Source organism: Calliphora vicina, chromosome 4 (genome assembly GCF_958450345.1).
Source record: "Calliphora vicina chromosome 4, idCalVici1.1, whole genome shotgun sequence".
NCBI lineage: Eukaryota > Metazoa > Arthropoda > Insecta > Diptera > Calliphoridae > Calliphora > Calliphora vicina.
The window spans coordinates 121,472,736-121,495,830 of record NC_088783.1 but is presented as its reverse complement, the minus strand read 5'-3'; the positions used below and the strand labels follow the sequence as shown (position 1 = coordinate 121,495,830).

General features: G+C 27.8%; 2 protein-coding genes across 5 annotated transcripts in view; one reads left to right on the top strand and one right to left on the bottom strand.

The window, feature by feature from the left end:
• Nucleotides 1–23,095, top strand: part of Ca-alpha1T (Ca[2+]-channel protein alpha[[1]] subunit T) — a 103,156-nt gene that overhangs the window by 48,693 nt on the left and 31,368 nt on the right. For 2 of the 4 annotated variants that reach the window (XM_065510120.1, XM_065510119.1), the window contains exons 3-7: nucleotides 6,080–7,364; nucleotides 13,413–13,522; nucleotides 17,976–18,207; nucleotides 18,313–18,487; nucleotides 21,845–21,886. In XM_065510120.1, coding sequence (XP_065366192.1) covers nucleotides 6,332–7,364; nucleotides 13,413–13,522; nucleotides 17,976–18,207; nucleotides 18,313–18,487; nucleotides 21,845–21,886 — 1,592 coding nt within the window. In that variant the 5' untranslated portion in view covers nucleotides 6,080–6,331. Of the gene's footprint in view, nucleotides 1–6,079; nucleotides 7,365–13,412; nucleotides 13,523–17,975; nucleotides 18,208–18,312; nucleotides 18,488–21,844; nucleotides 21,887–22,568; nucleotides 22,599–23,095 lie in introns of those variants that run through there. The other 2 variants (XM_065510121.1, XM_065510122.1) reach the window with 2 other exon arrangements.
• LOC135959100 (alpha-ketoglutarate-dependent dioxygenase alkB homolog 7, mitochondrial) overlaps nucleotides 13,357–23,095 on the bottom strand; it is a 47,723-nt gene continuing 37,984 nt past the window's right edge. Inside the window, exon 5 of the mRNA XM_065510124.1 lies at nucleotides 13,357–13,516. Coding sequence (XP_065366196.1) covers nucleotides 13,471–13,516 — 46 coding nt within the window. The 3' untranslated portion in view covers nucleotides 13,357–13,470. The remainder of the gene's footprint in view (nucleotides 13,517–23,095) is intronic.

Sequence of the window (23,095 nt, the reverse complement as noted above, 5' to 3'; positions counted from 1 at the left end):
TATAAGATTCGGGTAATAAACAACAAACTCCTATATTGTTGTTGTTGTAACTTAATGTGTGTATGAAAGAGGTTTCTGTCCCCCGCTTAATCTTTGTTTTTGTGTTTCCTTTCTCTTCATTTTGTTTGTTGTTGCTGGTTTGATTAAGCATGTGTTGCACATGCTTTCGAGTGAGTGAGTGTTTGAGTTACTTTAGCTTCGTGTGTAGTAATTCAAATACCTCAGGGATGTTAAAAATGATGACAACAAATAATTGAATTAAAGTAGAGATAACAACATTATATACCATTTAATTGTATTATTATGTTTCTTATTTATATTATTATCTCACACATATTTCTGTTTGGATTTGTTCAAGTATATGTTGCTTAACAAACACTTGTGCAAAATGTAAAAGAAAAATAAAATACATTTTAATTATATTTATTATCTTTAAATGAAAAATGAAACATTGAGTAAAGATTTGTTTACCACTAATTTTAATGGAAAAATTTACTTTATAAAAGGTAGTATTTTTGATACTATTTTATTCATTTTACATTTTTTTTTGGTTCTGACAATTTTTGAAAGATTTCTATCCATTTTTTACAACATTTCAAAAAAGTAGTATTTCTAATACTTTTTTTAAAACTCTCAGATATTTATAAAACCGTTATTAAAATTATAAAAATGTTTAAACTCAGCTAATATTTCAGTTTTAGCTGATTTATTTTTAAAAATTAACATGTTTTGAAAAATGTAGTATTTTTAATACTATTTTTTAACCATTACAAAAACATTATTTCGATTTTATTTGTGATTCTAAGAATATTATAAAGTTTTGTATTGTAAAATAAAATTTTTTTTAAACTTTTTCAAAAAGTAGTATTTTTTAATACTATTTTGTACAATCTCAGAAACTTGCAAATCACATTTTAAAATGTTTTAAATGTTAAATCTCTGCATTTTGAAACACTTTAAGCTGATTTCATTAAAAAATATTTGAAAAATTAACTTTTTGAACATGTTTTGAAAAAGGTAGTATTTTTAGTACTATTTTTCAACCATTACAAAATCATTATTTCTATTTTATTTGTGATTCTGAGAATATTAGAAGATTTCCTATTATAAAATAAAATTTTTTTAAATAAAATGTTGAATAAAATTTTAATATTTTGGCATGTTTTTAAAAAAGGTAGTATTTTTTAATAGTTATTTTAAAGCCTAATACTAATCTAAAAATTATTTTAATATTTTAAAAATACTTTATAGGTACTTTTAAAAAAGTAATATTTTTAAATCCTCTAAAAAAGATAAAATTTTTTAATTGATTGTTAAATATAATCTTAATATTTCTCATTAGCAATTTGGTAGTGAAAACATAAATTTTTCAAAAAGTAGTAGATTTACCACTTTTTTATTTTTTCCTGAAAATCACCAAAAATTAATGGAATTTCAATAAAATTTAATAAAGTAAATTGATTTTCGCCATAATATTGCTTGAGAAATATTTTTAAATTTTAGTACTTTTATATATTTTCTTAAAAATTCCTAAACTTTTAAGGAATTTCAATAAAACTCAAAACAGAAGATTGATTTCTTGCTTAATATTGTATTAGAAATATTTTTTAAAAAAGTAGTAGATATACTACTTTTTTATATTTTCCTGAAAATTACCAAAAATTTATGGAATTTCAATAAAACTCTAAAAAGAAGATTGATTTCTAGCTTAATAATGTTTTAGAAATATTTTTCAAAAAGTAGTAGATTTACTACTTTTTTATTTTTGCTTCAAAAATTTCAAATATCAAAAAAGTAGCTTAACAATTTGCTTAATATTGTTTTAAAAATATGTTTCACTCATAAACACCATAATTAATTAAGGCTAAAAAGTTAGTGTTTTCAAAAAGTAGTAGATTTAATACTTTTTATATTTTTTCTTAAAAATTGCCAAAAATCTAAGGATTTTCTTTAAAACTTTATAACATTTTTTTTATGCACTTTTATACATATTAATTTAGTATTTTATTGAAATGAACTTTTTGTTATTAATGACATTTACCTTTCAAATGTATAAGAGTACTTTAGAAACTTTCCTTTCTTTAGTACGATACGTTATTATTAAAATTATTGATTTTGTTTTCAGCAACCATAAAACGCATTAGAAAATTGCATTCCTGCTAGGAAAAAAAAACAAACTTATTGATTTAATGGATTTAGTTGGAAACAAAATGAAAAAATAAAATAATATGAAATAAAACCAAAAGAAAAACTATATTTCCAACTAACGCAGGACACTTGAATAGATTGTATACTTTCAAGGTTAAATTGTTTTTTAACGTTTTTAGTAATTCATCAAAGTATACACTTATATAGAAAAAAAAGCACTACTCACCACTATTTGTTCATATTGCATTGTTCACGTATAAATGTAAAGAGTATTGAAAAATAAGTATTTACTCTTTTATGATAATACGACAAAAACAAAAAAACAAAAAACGTTGTTAGAGCATAAAGCAAATCTCTATCAAGGTTATTGTTAAAACAAAAATTTACTAAAGTAAATATATACAGCAGGCAGGATCACAGAAAAACAAAAAAACAACACTATTTCTATACATTTTTTGTTAAAAAAAAGCTGTTATTTGTTTTTTCTTCAAAACATAAACAAATTACTGGTAGATAGGTATGTAGGAACAGAGATTTTTGCTTTTAATATTTCCATATGCAAAACCTTACACAGTTTTTTTTTTAAGAAGGAACCATTTGCTGTTCAAGTGCCTTGTGTATAGCAAAAATTTCATTGAGTGAAAAACAATTCACTTGAAAATTTAACTACATTTTCGGTACATATGCCTTTTACAATGTATGTAATTTTTGGCCCAAATTGTTTGCAAAAAGAAAATGTTGCCACAAAAAAAGCTGATAAAAAAACATGAAATGTGGAAATGTTTTATTTCAGATTATTTTTATGTGAATGAGAGACGCTTGTTTAAGCCATTGACCTTTAGCATTAACGAATGACTGATTTCATTAAGTAAAAAAATAGAGTAATTTAATAGTGCTAGATAAATGTTTAAAGGCAATTTAGGAAAATATAATTCTTCAGTTTAAATAATCCAATTTAAAATAATTGCAATTGGTTATGATTTCTCTTTTAAATTTTTAAAAAATTTCTACAAAAAATATTTGTTTTTCTTCCTGCCTTTAATCAAATCCTATGGACTGTCTTCATACTATGACGTTTTGTTTCCATTACATTTTTCAAAATTACCTACAAAAATACACATGTTTTAATGTGAAATTATGTTAATTTGGTTTTTGGGCCATAAATCATGACACAAGTGCCCCCCAAAACAAAAAAAAAAATGAGAAAAATGAAAAATTAGCTTTGTATTTTTTTGGGGTTACCTTTGTATGTAATTTAAATATAAATTACCAACAATTTATATCATTTTCATTTTTTTTCAGTTGCTTTACCTTGGGTTTGATATATGCATAAAATAAATTAAATTTATAAAAACAAAAAAAATTATATTAAATTTTAGGGAACAAAAATAGCTTTAAATGTAATACTTAGCGCTAATTCCATATTCAAGCTAATCACTTGTTTTGTAATCATAATTTCTCATATTTGGAGGGTTTCTTACCTCCAAATATTCCCTTTTTCCTTTAGCCAGACTTCCTTTGCTGTAAATTGTTTACATTAATCTTTAGTAATTTTTCATTCATTCAATTTCACTTAATTCGCAGCAGATTTTCTAATATTTCCATTTGCTATTTTGTTGTTTTGTTGTTTTGTTTTCTTGTTGCTGTTGCGCAACAACTGATTAAACTAAAAAGCAACTCAAGCATCAACTGTGAAATTCCAACCCGAAAAACTTAATAAAACTTTCAACAACTGTAATTGAGCACGCGGGACTAAAGTACAGCAAAAAAAAAAACACACGCAAATAATACTTTGTAAGTTTTTGCCAAAAAAAAATAATTAGGAAAAATAAAAATTAGCAAAATTCTTATGCTGAAGTATTGTAACAACAAAACATCTATTCAATGTCAAAAATTGCTTAAAAACAAATACTCGAAAGAACTCTTGTTATTAAATGAATATAAAACAATCACATTCCCTTTCTAGCCGTAACGAAAATTAATGAGGTGAAAGTAAGCAAAATTAAAAGCTTAATTCACTCTACAGCAGCAATCACAGGTAGTTTATAGTTCAGTTCAGGTTCTAATTCAGATTCCAGTTCAGGTTCAGGTTCTAGTTCAGGTTCTAGTTCAGGTTCTAGTTCAGGTTCTAGTTCAGGTTCTAGTTCAGATTCTAGTTCAGGTTCTAGTTCAGGTTCTAGTTCTAGTTCAGATTCCAGTTCAGGTTCTAGTTCAGGTTCTAGTTCAGGTTCTAGTTCTAGTTCAGGTTCTAGTTCAGGTTCTAGTTCAGGTTCTAGTTCAGGTTCTAGTTCAGGTTCTAGTTCAGGTTCTAGTTCAGTTCTAGTTCAGTTCTAGTTCAGTTCTAGTTCAGTTCTAGTTCAGTTCTAGTTCAGTTCTAGTTCAGTTCTAGTTCAGTTCTAGTTCAATTCTAGTTCAGTTCTAGTTCAGTTCTAGTTCAGTTCTAGTTCAGTTCTAGTTCAGTTCTAGTTCAGTTCTAGTTCAGTTCTAGTTCAGTTCTAGTTCAGTTCTAGTTCAGTTCTAGTTCAGTTCTAGTTCAGTTCTAGTTCAGTTCTAGTTCAGTTCTAGTTCAGTTCTAGTTCAGTTCTAGTTCAGTTCTAGTTCAGTTCTAGTTCAGTTCTAGTTCAGTTCTAGTTCAGTTCTAGTTCAGTTCTAGTTCAGTTCTAGTTCAGTTCTAGTTCAGTTCTAGTTCAGTTCTAGTTCAGTTCTAGTTCAGTTCTAGTTCAGTTCTAGTTCAGTTCTAGTTCAGTTCTAGTTCAGTTCTAGTTCAGTTCTAGTTCAGGTTCTAGTTCAGGTTCTAGTTCAGGTTCTAGTTCAGGTTCTAGTTCAGGTTCTAGTTCAGGTTCTAGTTCAGGTTCTAGTTCAGTTCTATTTCAGGTTCTAGTTTAGGTTCCAGTTCAGCTTCTAGTTCAGTTCATTTAACCTTATCCTGTAAACATTTCACACAAAAAAACTTAATACACTTTCTTTTCCATTCAATCGTTAAACACGTCAGAAAAAGGGTCCGTGTTGTGATTTGAACAAAAGAAAGAAACAAATAAAAAAAAAAAAATTAATTTCAAATAACCACTTGAAATTATTTTCATTTCTACGAGCCAAAAGGGGAAAATTAACTTTTTCCATTTTTGTTTCTGGTGCAGAAAAATATTTAATTAAGCAAAAATTTCTTTCATTCAACATTTTCCCCTGCGAAATCCTTAGAGATCCTTAAAGCAAAAGGTAAAAAAAAAGGGGAGCCAACACAAAAACATTTGTTTAATTTTTGTATGAATTGAATTCGTTCACAAAATGGAAAAGTTAGTTTTCCAAATGCTAAAAATGAAACAAATAAAGTTAAAAAACAATTTCTACTCATTCATATTGATGTTAAAAATCATGAGGATGAAAAGTATAAGATTTTTGTGAGTTCGTGCAAAAAGTTTTCTTACGTTTCGTGCTCAACGCATGAAAGACAATAAATTTGTGTTAGTGTAACTTCGATAGATTATTTGGATACCTAAGAATAAGTGTAATGGAAAGTTTCCCATCATCATCATCATCGTCATGTATTTTTGAAAAATGTTTCCTTGCTTGTTCGTTCTAGTTTTCAGGGTTTATTTAAGCATGTTTGCAACTCGTTTCTAGTAGCATAAATTTCTGTTACACAAAGCAGGAGATGGACAGACAGACATACGGACACATTTGTGAAAGACATTAATTTCCATCATGAATTCAAGTGGACAAGTGTTGTTGACGACCACTTGCCAGCGTTATCGTGAATATGATGAATTTGAAATATTGCCAGTTGCAGCACGAGTTTTTTGTTTTCTGTTTCTGGTTTAGTTTTATCTACTCTTACAGTTAAAGCCCTTAAGTATTAGTACTCCTCCTCTTTAGTTTAAACAATGCTATGTAAATATTTTGTATTCATCAGTTTCTTTTCTTCTCATTTCAGTTCTTTTGTGTGGCACATAGATAAAAAAAGATGGTCGTGCTGTCTGGCTCACTGTACTTGATAGTCAAATGACAATAACATTACGAGGCTGGATGCAAACTTAGCTCGGTTTAATACTAAGCACTACAGTCTGGCCAATACAAACAAATGCTAGTGAATACCTAGTTGCAACAGCTAAAACAGTGGATAGCAGTTTTGTGTGTTTCTTTGAGTGTCTTTGTCGGCGAAGAAGATAGTCTTTTTTTTAGTACAATGTTGCACTCCTCCGTGCAGGAGCAGCACAACCAGCATGGAAATAATAACAGCCACAACAACAATAATAACAACAACAACTACAACAACATCACAACGACATCAATGACTTCAGCAAACAGCACAAATTTGAATGCCAATGCTGAGGGCACAAAAGCATCAACTCAAGCCATAGAGATACGATCGTTAGCTGCTGCCCAGCTAGAGCAGCAGCACAACGGCCAGAAGAGTCAGAAACATAACAATGCAGATAACGATTCTCTGGCTGGGGCGAGAAGCAGCAGCATTAATATGGCCACCAGGGCGAGAATAAGAGAAGCATCCACGAGTACGGGCAGTACAAACTCAAATATAATGCATTCCAATGAAGATTCTGGCATCGAGGCCAGACATCGACGAGGTGGCAGCAGTAGTAGTGGCGGTGCTGGTAATAATGGCTCACGCAGCAGCCATCGCCATCGAAAAACAAGTTCCTCAAGTGCCAAAGCATCAACAGGAAATGTGGTGACAAACAATGTTGGTGCTGGCTCTTCAACAGCGTCTACCAAAAATCAATACAACAATATCACAGCGGCTCAGAAACCAGATGAAGCCATTATCCAACAGCAGCAGCAGCAACAGCCACCCACAACAGCCTCTCAACGTAACTTACAATCCCACCAAAACTCGAATACAATTAAAAACAGGTCTTCTAATAATCTTAAGAAAAATGCCCGCGAACGCAGTGATGATGAGCGATTGAGTATAGCCAATGACAGCACTGAAGAGTCCACCAGACAGCGCCGGCGTCGTTCGAAACGTATAAGTAAACACACAGCAGCCAATTCTTCCTCGTCCTCCTCATCATCCAGCTCATCAGTGTCGTCAACGGGTTCCAGTTGTAATGGCAGCTGCAGTTCCGATGACGGCGACTCGTCCACCTCATCGGGTGAACCGAATTTAGCGTATCCTGGTTTTCCGGAAGTGGCCCTCAAGTATTTGACACAAGGTTCGAGACCGCGCAATTGGTGTCTAATGCTGATTACAAATCCATATCCTTTTTTAATGAAAAGCTACATTATTTATTTATTTAATTATTATTTTTCTTTCTTTAGTAATTTCTATTGATTTGAGAAAAAATTTCCCTTGTAGTCGTTTGTTAGTTGAAATCATCTTTCTGAAAGCCCAAAATAATATTTAAATGTCAGTTAGACTTTCGAATTCATTGCTATAGCAAATTATCTCGATTGTCTTGGATTAGAAAATCCAAAAAATGTTTTCATGAAAAAACAAATAATTTGTTTAAATAGTATATCAAAGGTTTTACTCCAATTCTATTCCTTTTAAAAATATTTAAAATTTCTTAAAAATCTTTTAAACATTTCAAGTTATAAGGATTTTTGTAAAATTTTCCCATGGAGCGTATGATTAATATTAATTCATGTGAAATTTCACAAAATTGTTAGGAACTTTTATAGTTTTTAATATAATAAAATTGTCTTGATACTTTTGAACAGAAAACACCATAATAATATTCATTAGCATAAAATTAAACAAAATTAATCACTATTAAAATATAAAAAGCCATAAAGAAAAAATTTTGGAAAATTTTAAGAAAAAAATATTTTAGAAATTTAATTAGTTTAAACATTATTTAAACTGTATTACTAATATCTGTGTTCTTTTAAAACCTTTTAAAATTTCTTAAGAAACTATTATTACTTACAAGTTATAAAGATTTTTGTAAAATTTTCTCCTGGAGCGTATGTAAAATTTCAAAAAATTGTTTAAAACTTTAATAGTTTTTTAAATATTAAACATGTTTTTGATATTTTTCAATAGAAAACACCTTAAAGAATATCAATCAGCATAAAATTAATGAAAAATATTAGCTAGTATAATATAAAATCAGCATTAAAAAAATAAAATCTGTTTGAATTTTTTTTAATGTTATAAAATTTTGTTTACTTCAATCTATTTGTAAACATTTTCATGTTTTAGATAAATCACAATTATCATTTTGTTGTTTTTATGTGTAAGCAACAAATTAAAAATTAAGCCACAGCAACAGTTCAAGCCACTTTAAATTCACCAGTTTTGTCACGTTTCTATACGTAGATTTTTTTATATTTTATATACATATTTAGTTAGTGTAAATGCAGGAAAATATTGTACTAAAAAGTTATAGCAGCACCACCAGCTGTGCACAAAATAGCAAAAATAAAAAAAGGATTAAAGCGTATTAAGTGATGCTCATTAGCCCAACTGTGAATACTCGTACATTTGTAAGTGTCTAGAGTGTACTGTCGGTATGCGAAAACGTCCGAGCCCGGCAGTTCTGCATTGACTACAAAAGAATTCAGTAATTTTTACAAATGGCTGACTCCAATTTATATATTTTTGGGGGTTTGTGCTCTTTGTAATGCAGATACAAGTTTTTGGATTACATTACACATCCCAGGTAATCTAACGTGAAGCCAATTGTCAGCTTAGTGTCTCCAAGTAATCTAGGATGTAGTCAGGGTCCATTTTAAAAAGTATTTATTTTACTCAGCAGAATTAATGTATTGAAAAGTCAATTGTCAGTAAGTTTTCTCAGTCACCCAGAACTGCTGAGTATGCATAAACGTCAGTGGTTTGTAAGTGTTTGTGTATGAGAGAGTGTATAAGAGAGTATCCTGTTTGTTAGCTGGTGTTTTTCAAAATGTAATTTCAAGTTGAGGATTTGATTATTTGTTAAGTTTGTGTTTTGTTTAAGGAGATAATCTAAATGATTGCTGTAACGGAAATTGCGCACTATATAAAACAGAAAACACTACATAAATTAAAGAAAATAATCAGCTAACATAAGCTTAAATGTAGTAGATGAAAAGCAAATAAAACAAGTTTGGGGAAGTATCCCGCATTCGACTAGGAATCTAATTTCCACTAGAATTGTGTCTTCTATTACAAATGTGAACTATTGTCCCTTTTTTTTTGGATAAGAAAAGAACTATTTTCCTAAAATAACCTGCTTAAAATGTAAGTGTCCTAAAACTTTTAATTTTTTTATGAAATTCTCCCCCTTCTGATACTATTCATTTACATTTCCCTGCACTCAGACAAAAAAAAATATAGTTGTACATGATCACTACAATAATTTCATCATGATTATAAGTTTTTTAACAATATTATGACTACCGCAATCATATATATGACTACTGCAATCATATATATGATTGCGATAATAATATGATTGCAGCGATATTAATATGATTGCAGCAACCATAATATGATTGCAGCAACCATAATATGATTGCAGCAATCATATATATGATTGCAGCATTGCTTCAGCAACCATAATATGATTGCAGCAATATTTATACGATAACAAGTTTTTTAACATTACAAGTAATTATTGATATGACTACAACAACCATAATATGATTGCAGCAATCATATATATGATCATATATATTATTGCAGCAATCATATTATGGTTGCTGTAGTCATATCAATAATTAATTGTAATGTTAAACTTGTTATTGTATAAATATTGTTGCAATAATATATATGATCATATAATGATTGCAGTAATTAAGAATATGTTTGTGGTAATCATGTCCATGATTAATCTTACAGAGACCATAATATAGACCATCTCTATTGCTGTGATAACCCATTTACCATACAAAAGTAATTGCAACTGTTTGCATCAAGTGCTGCTGCTGCTGTAATCAGCACATCATGGTCATTATTTAAATACATCGATACTGTAAATTGTGTGTATGGAAGGGTCAGTTTGTTTTTTAATTTACATTTTTGGTTTTTCGTGTTAACGAGCAACGTTGAGCTTTAACGTACATATATAAACACACACACACACAGATTGGAAGCCTAGAATATGGTCAACCACACAATCACCACTTTCAACGCATATTAAATCTATAGGCTGGCATAGTTTTTTGTTTTTTCTGTTGTTTTGTAATTAAACCAGGGCTATTTATTACTCTTGTTCGATAATGCCATTTAATACATTTTGGCTGGCCAAATACACATACATGCATTAATAAACAAACACTCAAGCAAATGACTCTAGAGAAAACATTTGTTATTGATTTGCAAATGTCTGCTATTGGCTTAATTATCTTTGATTAATGCTTAAACAAGCTTTTCTAGAGTATATTTAAACTTAAAGAGAGCCAAACAAAAAATAGTGTAATGCAATAAAAATATATACATCTTTAGATTTTATATCCTTACTCCTTCTTCACATTCTACTAAGAACATTAAAAATTCACTTCTTACTTTATTATTTCAAGATAAAATTTAAATATTTTTCTTAAGTGTTTTAAAAGTTAAGCCAGCAAAGCAAGCATTTCTTTTGCCACTCGTAAATCATGTTATCGCTAAAGTTGTAATAGAAAAGTTAAGAGGCTTCGTGACACTGCGTTTTTTTGTTGTTGTTGAGGATGTAGTTTGTTTTAACTAGTGTCACACTAAAATCTACAACGTAAATTATCCCCTCCCCCCTAACACTTTATCAACAATGATACAGCAGTTCCTTACAAATAGGGAGAAAATTGTAGAAAAAAAATCACACTTTATACAAACGTAATTTATTTAATACACATCTTAACATTTATCTTTATTGATTTACTACTTGAATGTTTGTATATAGTCCATTGTCATTGATATAAACATGCGACGATTATTTATACATACATATGTACATATGTACTCGTATGTTTGCCACATACAACAATAAACAATAAATAACATCATTTTATTATCATGTTCGAATTGCAAATGGTTAAACAAAAATTTATTATACATAATAAGAGTAAATAGATTATGGGTATTCAGTTCAGTTATTAAAGAGAAATTAAAGAAAGAAGTTTTAAAAATAAACAAAATTATATTTCTTCGAAATTAGCCTACGACTGAATTTTATAACGAATAACCAGTTAACCGAATAATTAAATAATCCGGTAAACGAATAGTGTCTCCCTTCCAAAAAAAATTCTCTTACAAAATTTTAGCTATAAAACATAATTTTCTTACAACAGAATCTTAAGACGAATAACCGGGTAATCGAATAGATAAAAAATCCGGAAACCGAATAATGTCCCTTTAAACAGAAATATATTTTACAAAATTTTAGTTAAAATCCTAATTTGCATATAACTAAATTCTAAGACGAATAACCGGGTAACCGAATAATTATAAAATCAGGTAACTGAATAAAATCTCCCTTCAAAATGACAAAATTGTAGTTATAGAACGGAATTTGCCTACACCGGAATTTTAAAACGAATAACTGGGTAACCGAATAATTAACCGAATAGAGTCTGAATTCCCAGACATATAACAGAGTAACCGAATAATTAAGTAGTTCATTAATCGAATAATCGGATAACCGAATAAATTTATTACTCAGTAACCGAATATTATCCCTTCAAAATTCTATGTAAAGAAATCGAATTGAGTAACCAAATATGTATATAAGTATCCAAATATAGATATAAATCGTAATTTGCTGACAACTGAATTCTAAGACGAATAATCGTGTAACGAATAGTTAAATAGTAAAGTAAAATAAAACAAAAATATTTTGCTATCCAATATTTTGCTCGACAATCGAAAACTGAAACGAATAATCGAGTAACGGAAAAATTACATGATGATTCGAATATTCAAGTGACCGAGTAATTTCTCAAATAAAAACAAATAATATTTTTATACTTAAATAAGAATTTATTGACTCATACTAATAATCGAGTAGCCGAATAAAACCTATAAAACACATTTTGACACTTATTAAAAGTAACCGAATAAATAAATATTCGAGTAAGAGAATAATAATTGAAAAATATGTTTTATAGAGTTTACTTTAATACGTGATTTTATTGTTATTCGTATAATCGTGTAACCCAACAATTCCGTAATCGAATCTACTAACAGTATACTTAAATATGGACTGAGATACATATGTCTGCAATTGAATTCTGAATTAATGGTAATTTGAATAATCGAGTAACCAAATAATTAAACATTCAAGTAATCGAATAAAAACTTACAAAAAGTAATTTCAAGCAATCAAAAACTCAGACAAAAGTCGTGTTGATCCGAATAATCGAGTAACCGAATAATCGATGCAAATAATCGGGTAACCGACTAATTAAATTATCGAGTAACCGAAAATTTTAAATTAGTAATAATTTATTTTTGATTCGAAAAATGGAATTAATTAAGTAACGAAAACTAAGACGAATAATCGGGTAACCGTATAACTAAATAAACGGGTAATCGATAAATCAGTAAAAAATATGTAACTTTAAAGCCAATATCCAGTCAGAAAAAAATTTTTGGTTCGAATAATCGAGTAACCGAATAATAAAGTAGTCAAAAACTGAGAAGAATAATAGTTTAATCGATTAATTGAAAATTCTAGTTAGCTTTAAAATTCAAGATATTTAATGTAAATCAGTTATATGTATTTATATTCTGATTTAAATAAGCGAGTAACCGTGTTATAAAGTAGATTTTCCTAGAAATGTTTTTAAAATATTCATATTTTCATTGTTGGCTAACGTTAACTAAACCTTTTTTTAAACATTAATAAATTGCTGAGTTGTTTGTTTTTCTTTTGTTTGTAGTGGTAAAAAAAAGCTTTTAAAAATATAAATCCCTGGCGTTAGGCAATTATTTTTGTATTTCTATGGAAATTTGTTATATTTATACCTAAAAACCAGCTAAAAGCACGAAAATCGTTTACATTTTTTAATAAAATTTTTTGCAAAAGTGCATAATAAATAAGAAAATTGTTTGTTTGAAATGTGTACAAAAATTTTTAGAAAAAAATCACAAAAAATTTAATAAGAATGTCTGTCTGTTGTATAGAATATTAGCCAAAATTTAAAGATTATTTTTTGCTTACCCAACTTTCCAAAAAGTCTTTACTGGTCATCAAGCTGAAGTTTTTTTTATCTTCTTTTGTCAATGAAATTTTATTTTTTTCCTTTATTTATCTCCGCCTTCCACCTCCAATGTAGTATATGGCTGTGTATATGAGTTTTCCTTAACTTGATTTTGATAACTATTGATTTTCTCATCAACACATGGTTCGAGCGCATATCAATACTGGTGATATTATTAAATTGCATAACACTGGGCATGTATCAGCCTTGTGTGGACGATGATTGTGTATATAATCGCTGTAAAATACTACAGGTAAGTCAGTTTTTCATACATGCATACATACAAATAGGTACATAAATATTTATACAATTATTTATAGGAATATTGTTTATTATTATTTTTAAGTAAAATAAAGCCAATAACACATGCCACCACGTAAATGAACACAAACGGAAAATGAAAACAATTTAAATTATTACCAAATGTTTTCTTTTTTTTCATTGTATAAGGGAAATTAATTAAAAGTAGGTAATGGAGATTTAAAATTGAGTTATTAATAAAAAAAATGGAAAGAAAGTATATAGATATAAACTTAAATTTATAAAAAGAAATAAATTTGTTTAATTAATATTACTTATACGCTTTAAAATGTTGCAAGCAAAGGTTACTGGGCGTATGAGTGTTATTTAATTTCATTGATATTAATATTACTTATACGCTAAATGTAAGTCATATAAATTTCTTTGCTTTTTAGCAACCAGAAATATCTTACATTTTCATTAAAGTCTTACATTTTATCAACACTTGACTTTTTACTCTGTTGTAAGTATGAATGAATGTCTTTTGTATGCCAGGCCAATGTGTTGTTGTCGCACATTGGCTCATTAGTCACCATCATATAGAAATATATACTAAACGTACATACATACATTCCCTCTCAGTGTCATACATACTTGTACAACATGTCTTCATGCCTGAACACTTTAAGAGTAATTATTTTGATAATAAAGTGTACACACAGTCATATATACTCAACATACTCAAATGTCATTCACACACACACACACATACAAACTAATGTAAGTAATGTCTTTATGTATATGTGTAAATTGTCAAAAATATCTTGATGCTTTCTAGCATGAACAAAAGCAACAAGACAAACAATCATCAAAATATACAATTACAAACATACATACATATGTACCTATATATTAGTGTGGCACTTTTTGGATTTTCCAAAAATCTGAAATGGTTTTTCGCCATCTAAAAATCAAATATTGAAAATTTAAGCCAAATCGGATAAATTTTAGAGGTTGAACATTTGTAGTTATAAAACGTAATTAGCTTACAACTGAATTCCCAGACAAATAACAGAGTAACCGAATTATTAAGTAATTCATTAATCGAATATTCGGATAACCGAATAAATTTATTATTCAATAACCGAATAGAGTCCCTTAAAAATTCAATGTAATCGAAGTCGAATATTTGAATTTTAATCGAAATCGAATAATTGAGCATCTAATATATGAATAATCGATTAGTTAACTAGTGAATTAAAATATAACAAAAATTTGTTGGTGCTCTATATTTTGCTCGACAATCGAAAACTGAAACGAATAATAGAGTAACTGAAAAATTACATGTTCATTCGAATATTCAAGTAACCGAATAATATCCCAATCGTATCAAATAATATTTTTATTCTTAAATGTAGATTTATTGAAAATTGAATTAACCGAATAAAAACTGAGACGAATAATCGTGTTACCGCATAAATAAATATTCGATTAAAAGAATAATTCGTTTTATAGAGTTTAGTTTAAAACGTAATTTTTGTATAATTTTATAGTTATTCGGATAATCGTGTAACCGAATTCTAAAACGAATAATCGAGTAATCGATTAGTTAAACAGTGAATTAAAATATAACAAAAATATTTTGCTGCTCTATATTTAGCACGACAATCGAAAACTGAAACGAATAATTGATAAATTACATGTTCATTCGAATATTCAAGTAACCGAATAATAATCCAATCGAATCAAATAATATTTTTATTCTTAAATGCGAATTTATTGAATCATATATGTGTTATTGAATTCTGAGTTAGTGCTGATTCGAATAATCAAGTAACCAAATAAAAACTGAGACGAATAATCGTGTAACCGAATAAATAAATATTCGAGTAATAGAATAATACGTTTTATAGAGTTTACTTTAAAACTTAATTTATGTATTGTATAATTTTATAGTTATTCGAATAATCGTGTAACCGAATAATTCCGTAATCGAATCAAATAACATTTGTATACTTAAATATGGACTTATGGACTGTGATATGACCTCAATTGAATTCGGAATTGATGCTATTTGTCTTGTCTGCAGAAACACCCATTTGGTTTTTATGACGGAGAACAATTTTAGAGTTTGGGAACAACGAAAATCTAAAAAATAAGGACCAACCTAATATACATACATACATGAGTATGTGTATTTATTAGTGTATGTGTGTATGTATATATATGAGTGTGTGCGAAAGATCCAAGAGTTAATATGACTCTTGTCCCATTAAAATACAATGTTTTATAGATAAAATGACAGTTAAATGGTGTTGTAGTCACTTGTCGCACAAATATTATTTCCACAAAGATATTTCACTTCAATGTACCTATACATAACAACAAGACACACATTGTACCTCTATAGCCATAAAATATTTACATATGTAAGAGATACCTTCATTCTATACATATTTACATACATATGTTTTAAATATTGTTCTTAAACTTTTTATGCAAAACAAACACGAAGAAAATATAAAACAACTTTGTAACTTTGTAATAATTTACAAGTAGTCTCTACTCGACGTTACAGTGTGCAGCCTAAATAAAGGAAACAAATGGAAACAGAAGACCTGATAAGATGTCAACATTTCCTTTATAGATTTAGAAATTGTCCAACTTCCTTTGGCACTCTCTGTAATTATGGAAATTATTTGGTGTCTTAAACAGACATTAATTACATTTAAACAAACTTGAGAGCCATTAATTTAAAAAGTAGTACAAGTTATTATTATAGAACAATATGCTTTGAATAGAAAAATTTGCTAAATTTATTCGAATAATCGCATAACCGAATAAAAAACCGAATAATCGAATCGAAACAAATTTATAACCGAATAATATCCCAATCGTATCAAATAATATTTTTATTCTTAAATGTAGATTTATTGACTATTGAATTCTGATTTAATGCTGATTCGAATAATCGATTAACCGAATCAAAACTGAGACGAATAATCGTGTAACCGAATAAATAATTATTCGATTAACAGAATAATTCGTTTTATAGAGTTTAGTTTAAAACGTATTTTATGTATAATTTTATAGTTATTCGGATAATCGTGTAACCGAATTCTAAAACGAGTAATCGATTAGTTAAATATTGAATTAAAATATAACAAAAATATTTTGCTGCTCTTATTTAGCTCGACAATCGAAAACTGAAACGAATAATCGAGTAATTGATAAATTACATGTTGATACGAATATTCGAGTAACCGAATAATATCCCAATCGTATCAAATAAAATTGTTATTCTTAAATGCGGATTTATTGAATCATATATGTGTTATTGAATTCTGATTTAGTGCTGATTCGAATAATCAAGTAACCAAATAAAAACTGAGACGAATAATCGTGTAACCGAATAAATAAATATTCGAGTAATATATTAATACGTTTTATAGAGTTTACTTTAAATCGTAATTTGTGTATTGTATTTTTATTCGAATAATCGATTAACCGAATAATAAGGTAATCGATTATAATTTTTTTTTAAATTATTAAATTATGGACATATTTATTGAATGCGATTCATCTACAATTCAATTCTGAAACGATTCAAATAACCGATTAATCGAATAAAACAAATCAAACCACAAAAAATCGACAATTTGAAAAAAAAATTGTTTTTTTTTACATAAAAGAAAAAATTTACTAAAATTCCTAATTTAGCTAATACATATTTCTTTAATCGTTATTTTTTGTGAAAAAATCTAATTTTACAAAAATTTTGAATTTTTTAAAAAATCGCTAAATTACAAAAAAAAGAAAAATTGATAAACAAAATCGATTTCATCAATTTCAAAAACAATAGAGTAAAAGAAGAAAAATGTAAAAAGATTCCTCTTAATTTGTTTCTTTAACAAATATTTAAAATATAAATAGAAGTACATTCTGCAAGACCCTTGAATTTATGATTTTGTATAACAAAACAACTTACACCCTTCTTGCAAATAACGTATCACTTTTATATCAAATCGTCAGACAATGAATCAAATATTAAGCACGTGTACAATGGATTTATTTTCTTTATTTTTTTTGGAACATACGGCTGCAACATACAAAATATTGCTATACATTTTAATAGTTTTTATGTCGGATAATAAATCCTACAAACATACGTGATTCATCATCATCATCAGCATGTAGGTAGTGAAATAAAATATAAAAAAAAATTATCAAAAAGTGTACAGATAAATCCTAAATAAACCTGTAGAAAAAATATAGAAGGTAGTAAATCAATATAATTGAGTTTTTTTGGTTGGTGAATAATTGCAGCTAATTTATAAAACGCCTAAGTAATTAATTACTGAATAAATAAAATTACTATAAATCGATGAAAATGGCTTAAGAACTATAAGTTGCTATAAATAATTTAGGATTTATAAAAATATATATTTATTCGCTTCTTATTACAGATCTTAGATGACATTATATTTGCTTTCTTTGCCTTGGAAATGAGCATTAAAATGGTGGCCATGGGTATTTATGGTAAAAATACCTACTTGGCCGATTCCTGGAATCGTTTGGATTTTTTCATCGTATGCGCTGGCCTCTTTGAATATGTCATGCATGTGAAAAATTTAAATTTAACAGCCATACGAACAATACGTGTCTTGAGACCTTTAAGAGCCATTAATCGTATACCAAGTAAGTTGGCCATTACACACAACATTTATTCAAAAATTTATGACGATTTTTTTTATTCTTTCTTTTTATTTTTTATTTTTTTTTTGTCATTCTTTCTTTTTCAAGGTATGCGTATTTTGGTGATGCTATTGCTGGACACTTTACCCATGCTGGGCAATGTCTTGCTGTTATGCTTCTTTGTCTTTTTCATATTTGGCATAATTGGCGTACAACTTTGGCAGGGCATTTTAAGGCAAAGATGCGTTTTAGAGGTGCCTCCCTCCATACGAGTGCCATTGAAGTAAGTTTAATATTTTATTGAAAATTTATTAAATAAATATTTTAGTTTTAAATAACAACAAATTCATCTTAATTTCAAATTTAAATTCAAATTCTAACAGTAACTGTTATAAAAAAAATAACCAGCTAAAATAACAATAATGTTAACAAGTGTAAATATAATTACTAAACAGTATAATAAGCCGCATAATCAGTTAAAATGGAGCAAAAAAAATATGTGTTTAAGCTTTTAAATTAATAACATTGAATGCCTTTAATAGACAAACTACCAAGTACTAAAGAAATTTCATACAATTACCAAAAAATTAAAAAAATAAATAGTTTTTTATAGGTTTTACTTTAAAAAAAAACAGGACATTTAGTAAGTTTAGCTAGTTTGGGGTTTCTTTTAATTAAATTTGTTTTTAATTTAAATAAATTTTTTGTTCAGTTCTTAAATTTCTTTTTTTCCTCTACATACTTAAACAATTCTATTAGAAATTGTATACAAATTAGTCATTGAAAATATTTTGCCAAAAACAAAATTTACATATTTACAAAACATGTATGATTATTGTACAAAAAAATAAAAGCAGCATTCATTACAACATATTGTAAATTATTTAAGCACATTCCAAATAACAACAAACAGTCAGTCAGTCATTCAAAATGAATCAAATTTACACAGATAACAAATACAGAATATTTAAAAACAAAAAAAATAATAGAAATACTTCAAATTATTATCGTATTACCATGAAATAAAACAAAGAGAGACAAATTTTCTATAATTGCCAATAAAATTGTACGTACGTACAACAATTGCACTGCACACTCATGTCTATATGTACATACGATGGATGTTGGTGAAATTTGTGAATTATTTACATACAAACATACATCCACAAATGTACAAACATGCCCAAACTAAATTCAGAGACAACAAGTGACAGTAAAAGTGTCAGTGTCAGCACTAAATTTCAAAATTTGCCGACATTTATTTGAATTGTTTTAGCATACACATGCAGAGTTAAACTATGTATGTTAACCTCCCCTCTCAATAACAACAACATACATCCATTGAAATATGTAAACAAAAATATGTTATTTATACAGTTATCTGTAGTGTTTGTATGTATGTTAACAGTATTGTTACCAGTGTGTGGTATAAATACTACTCGCACTCCTACTCTCAGCCACCACCCTCCATTTTTACTTATTTCTCTCTTTCTCCTCCCTACATATGGAGTACATAAACAAATGTATTTGTAACAGTACTCGCATGGTGGCTGAGCTCGTTGACTGAGTGAATGAGTGAGTGAGTGCAGCAACAATGTAAACAATTGCCCAAAAAAGAAAACAAACAACACTTGTCATTTAGTAACGGATTTTAAAATTTAACAATTAAACATTTTTTTTTTTGCTGTAGTTGTTGCTGTATATATTTACCATTTATTATTTAGCATAGGGTAATTAATTTATTATCACAATTTCATATACAACTATGTATTTACAGCCACTATTTGCTTTTAATTTATCATTTAGAAATTATTTTATTTATTTGTATATAAATTTTAATTTTATTTTATTAATTATAGATTTTACTACTTTTTTTCATAAGTTTTTGTATATAAATTCTTGTAAATATTGTACATTTATCTCTTGGTTTGATTAACAATTATTTTTAAATCACTGTCACACACATAATTTAGTTCATTAATAAAATTAGTGATGCGATTTTTTCTGAAATAAAACTGAATTTTTTTACGTGGTAGCTCTCTGCCCGCAGGCAGTCAAGAAGGTTAGTCGATATGACTGGAACCTGGAACCAACAATGTCACAACGAAAGCATAAACAAAAGCCTTAATTCCATTTTTGTCCAAATAAACAAGAATCGAGTATTTCAAGAAGTATTTTCAATTTGGAAGAATATGAAGGTCTACTGTATTCTCATGACTTATTTTGCCATTCTTGGGAATTTAAATAACCATTATGGAACCAAATGGAAGAGGGCCACAGAGAAAACAGATTCGTATTGACAACCGAATTTGTTGTGGCTACAAAATTTGAGAAGGGATAACAAAAGTTTGGTTGCTTTAACTGAAATGTTTCCTTAATAACTGATTTTCTGCTGCTAGAACCGAAAAATTCGATGTGTGCATTCGAATCACTAGATTGGCAAGAAATTCGGTTGCCAATACGAATCTGTTTTCTCTGTGCAGGGAATGATGGTTCTCTTTGCCATCTGCAGTTTCGAGAAGATTCTCCTGCTTGTTGCCTTCTGGTTCTTTCAAGTTATGCTAAGTATCCGATTTGGATTCCCGTGACACATACCTATTTAGCTGTCCATCTAACCCTATATCACTACGTTCAGTAGATTTATGAACTCATCTATTAATCCACTATTCCTTGAGCTTGACCCCCATACATAACCGACAGATTATAATTATTCGAATATATAATTATGTTACGAAGAAAATTATTATTAATGGCCTCATCAGTGCAAAAGTGGTGTAACCCACAATTTTTTGTTGGTTGATGTTCTGGTATATAAATGCGAGTAAGCCACTTTTTGGTATTCAAAAGCAGATGAAAAAGCAGAAAAAACCATTTTGCACAGAGCATAATCTAACCAAGTAATAGAGCAAAAGTGGTGTAAGTTACCCCTAAGTTAGGCTTTAGTTTTTGTATTTATAGAAATTCAATGAACACATTAAACAAGTAATTTAAACACTTGGCAGACCGAAATATACATTTTGACCTGCTACAGGCTTCATCAGCAATCTCTAACACTCAATGATTGAAAATCATTTTTTTATTTACATATCTGAGTTATCTATGATTATTCTACAAATTTATACAAAAATACTAATCAAATATCTATTTAAAGAACTACAGCTTACAATACATAAATTTTAATAGTTAACATTAACATTTTACTAGCCTATTTATTAATATTTAAACACCAAAATGAAAAATTTCGAAACTTGACAAAGAATTTTTTTTGTTTAAATTTTACAATAAAATAATTTTCTTACAAAAACATGTACAGTTTTAAGGATTTTATATGTTGAGAACAATTTAAAACCTTTCTATATGTATATACACATACACACCTGTATAAAAAACCAACACCAACACCACAACTTTTACTACAACATTTACACTTGTACTTTCAAAATCAAACATGATTTTACTTTGTAAATTTTTTATAATTTTCTTTTCACATTTTTGTTTTTCAAATAATACCAATTTAAGTATATTTTTTTTTAATTTTGTTTAATTATTATTTGTATATGATTTTTTTTTTGTTTAATTTGTAAAACTTATGATGCCAAAATTCCAAACTCAAATATCATACGCGATTTTTTGTTTACAGGGAACTACCTGATGTGTACAGAGTTCGAGTCCGTGTTAACTCGTAAGATGAAAAAAAGTTTAACATAATTAAGAACATTTTTCTAACTGTCTATCTAAAACCAAAAAAAAATAATTATACAATTATCTGTATAACTCTTTCTCTACATAACTTACTTACTATATATAATATAACTACATAAGAATATAAATATATATATATATATAAACGTACTTATTTATACTATATATATTTTTTTCTCATATATAAATATTTAGCTAATATTTTTTATCTTTTTTTTTAAAAAAATACTTTTTCATTTTACTTTTTTCTTTAATTTTTGATTTGAATGTTATAAACTTTAGAGTATTTCTAGATAAAAATAAAGATTTGAGCAGTGTTAGTTAGTGAGAGCGCCTTAAGCGTAATTTTGAATTAAAACTCTTTCTTGTAAATTTCATTATACAAAAGTATTTTGTATTTATTTTAACTATTAATTAATTCTGTTTTGAAAAATATTTAGTGCAGAAATGTTGTAGTAACAAAACAAACACTTTTATTCAAATTTCCTTTCTCCACATTTTCCATGTTATCTGAATGTTGATTTTTTTTCCTTCTGAAACTTAGCACTTTTTTCCATTTATTTTGTTTTCCTTGTATGTAAAATTACATTTTTTTTGTATTTTATTATGATTTTAATTGAAATTTCTTAATTTTTCTTTTCATTTTACAATTGTAGCTATAAATCTGATGTGGCTTATTCGGTGTCCGAAAAGTAGTCTTTGTTTAATTTTTTATTATATAATTAATTAATTAAATTCCAAAATTTCGTATATTTTTATTGGTGTTGTGTTGTATCTTTTACCCAAAAGTACTTGTACTTGTAGTTTAATGTTTAGTTTTCTTTATGTTGTCTTCTTTTATTAAATTTATGTTTTGGTATTTTATTTAAAAAAAACAACTGGCTTTAATTAATACTTTAACTAAAAATATTAAACACTTACTTGCTATATTACGGATATAAAGTTTCATTTTCACTTATAAAGGCAGTCTACACTTTTATACTCAGTTAATACAGCAGCACTGTCTTTTTCACACAATACTCTAATGCTCTCTTTCACACACAAACCTTCTCAGCCACTACAAGTGTAATGCCTTTATTTCGCAAACAATAACAAAACAATAACGGTAATTTAATAGGATTAGTCCTCAGTTATTTTATACTAACGGGTTTTTACACTTGGCGAAATTGAATTAAGAGCAACTTTCAAA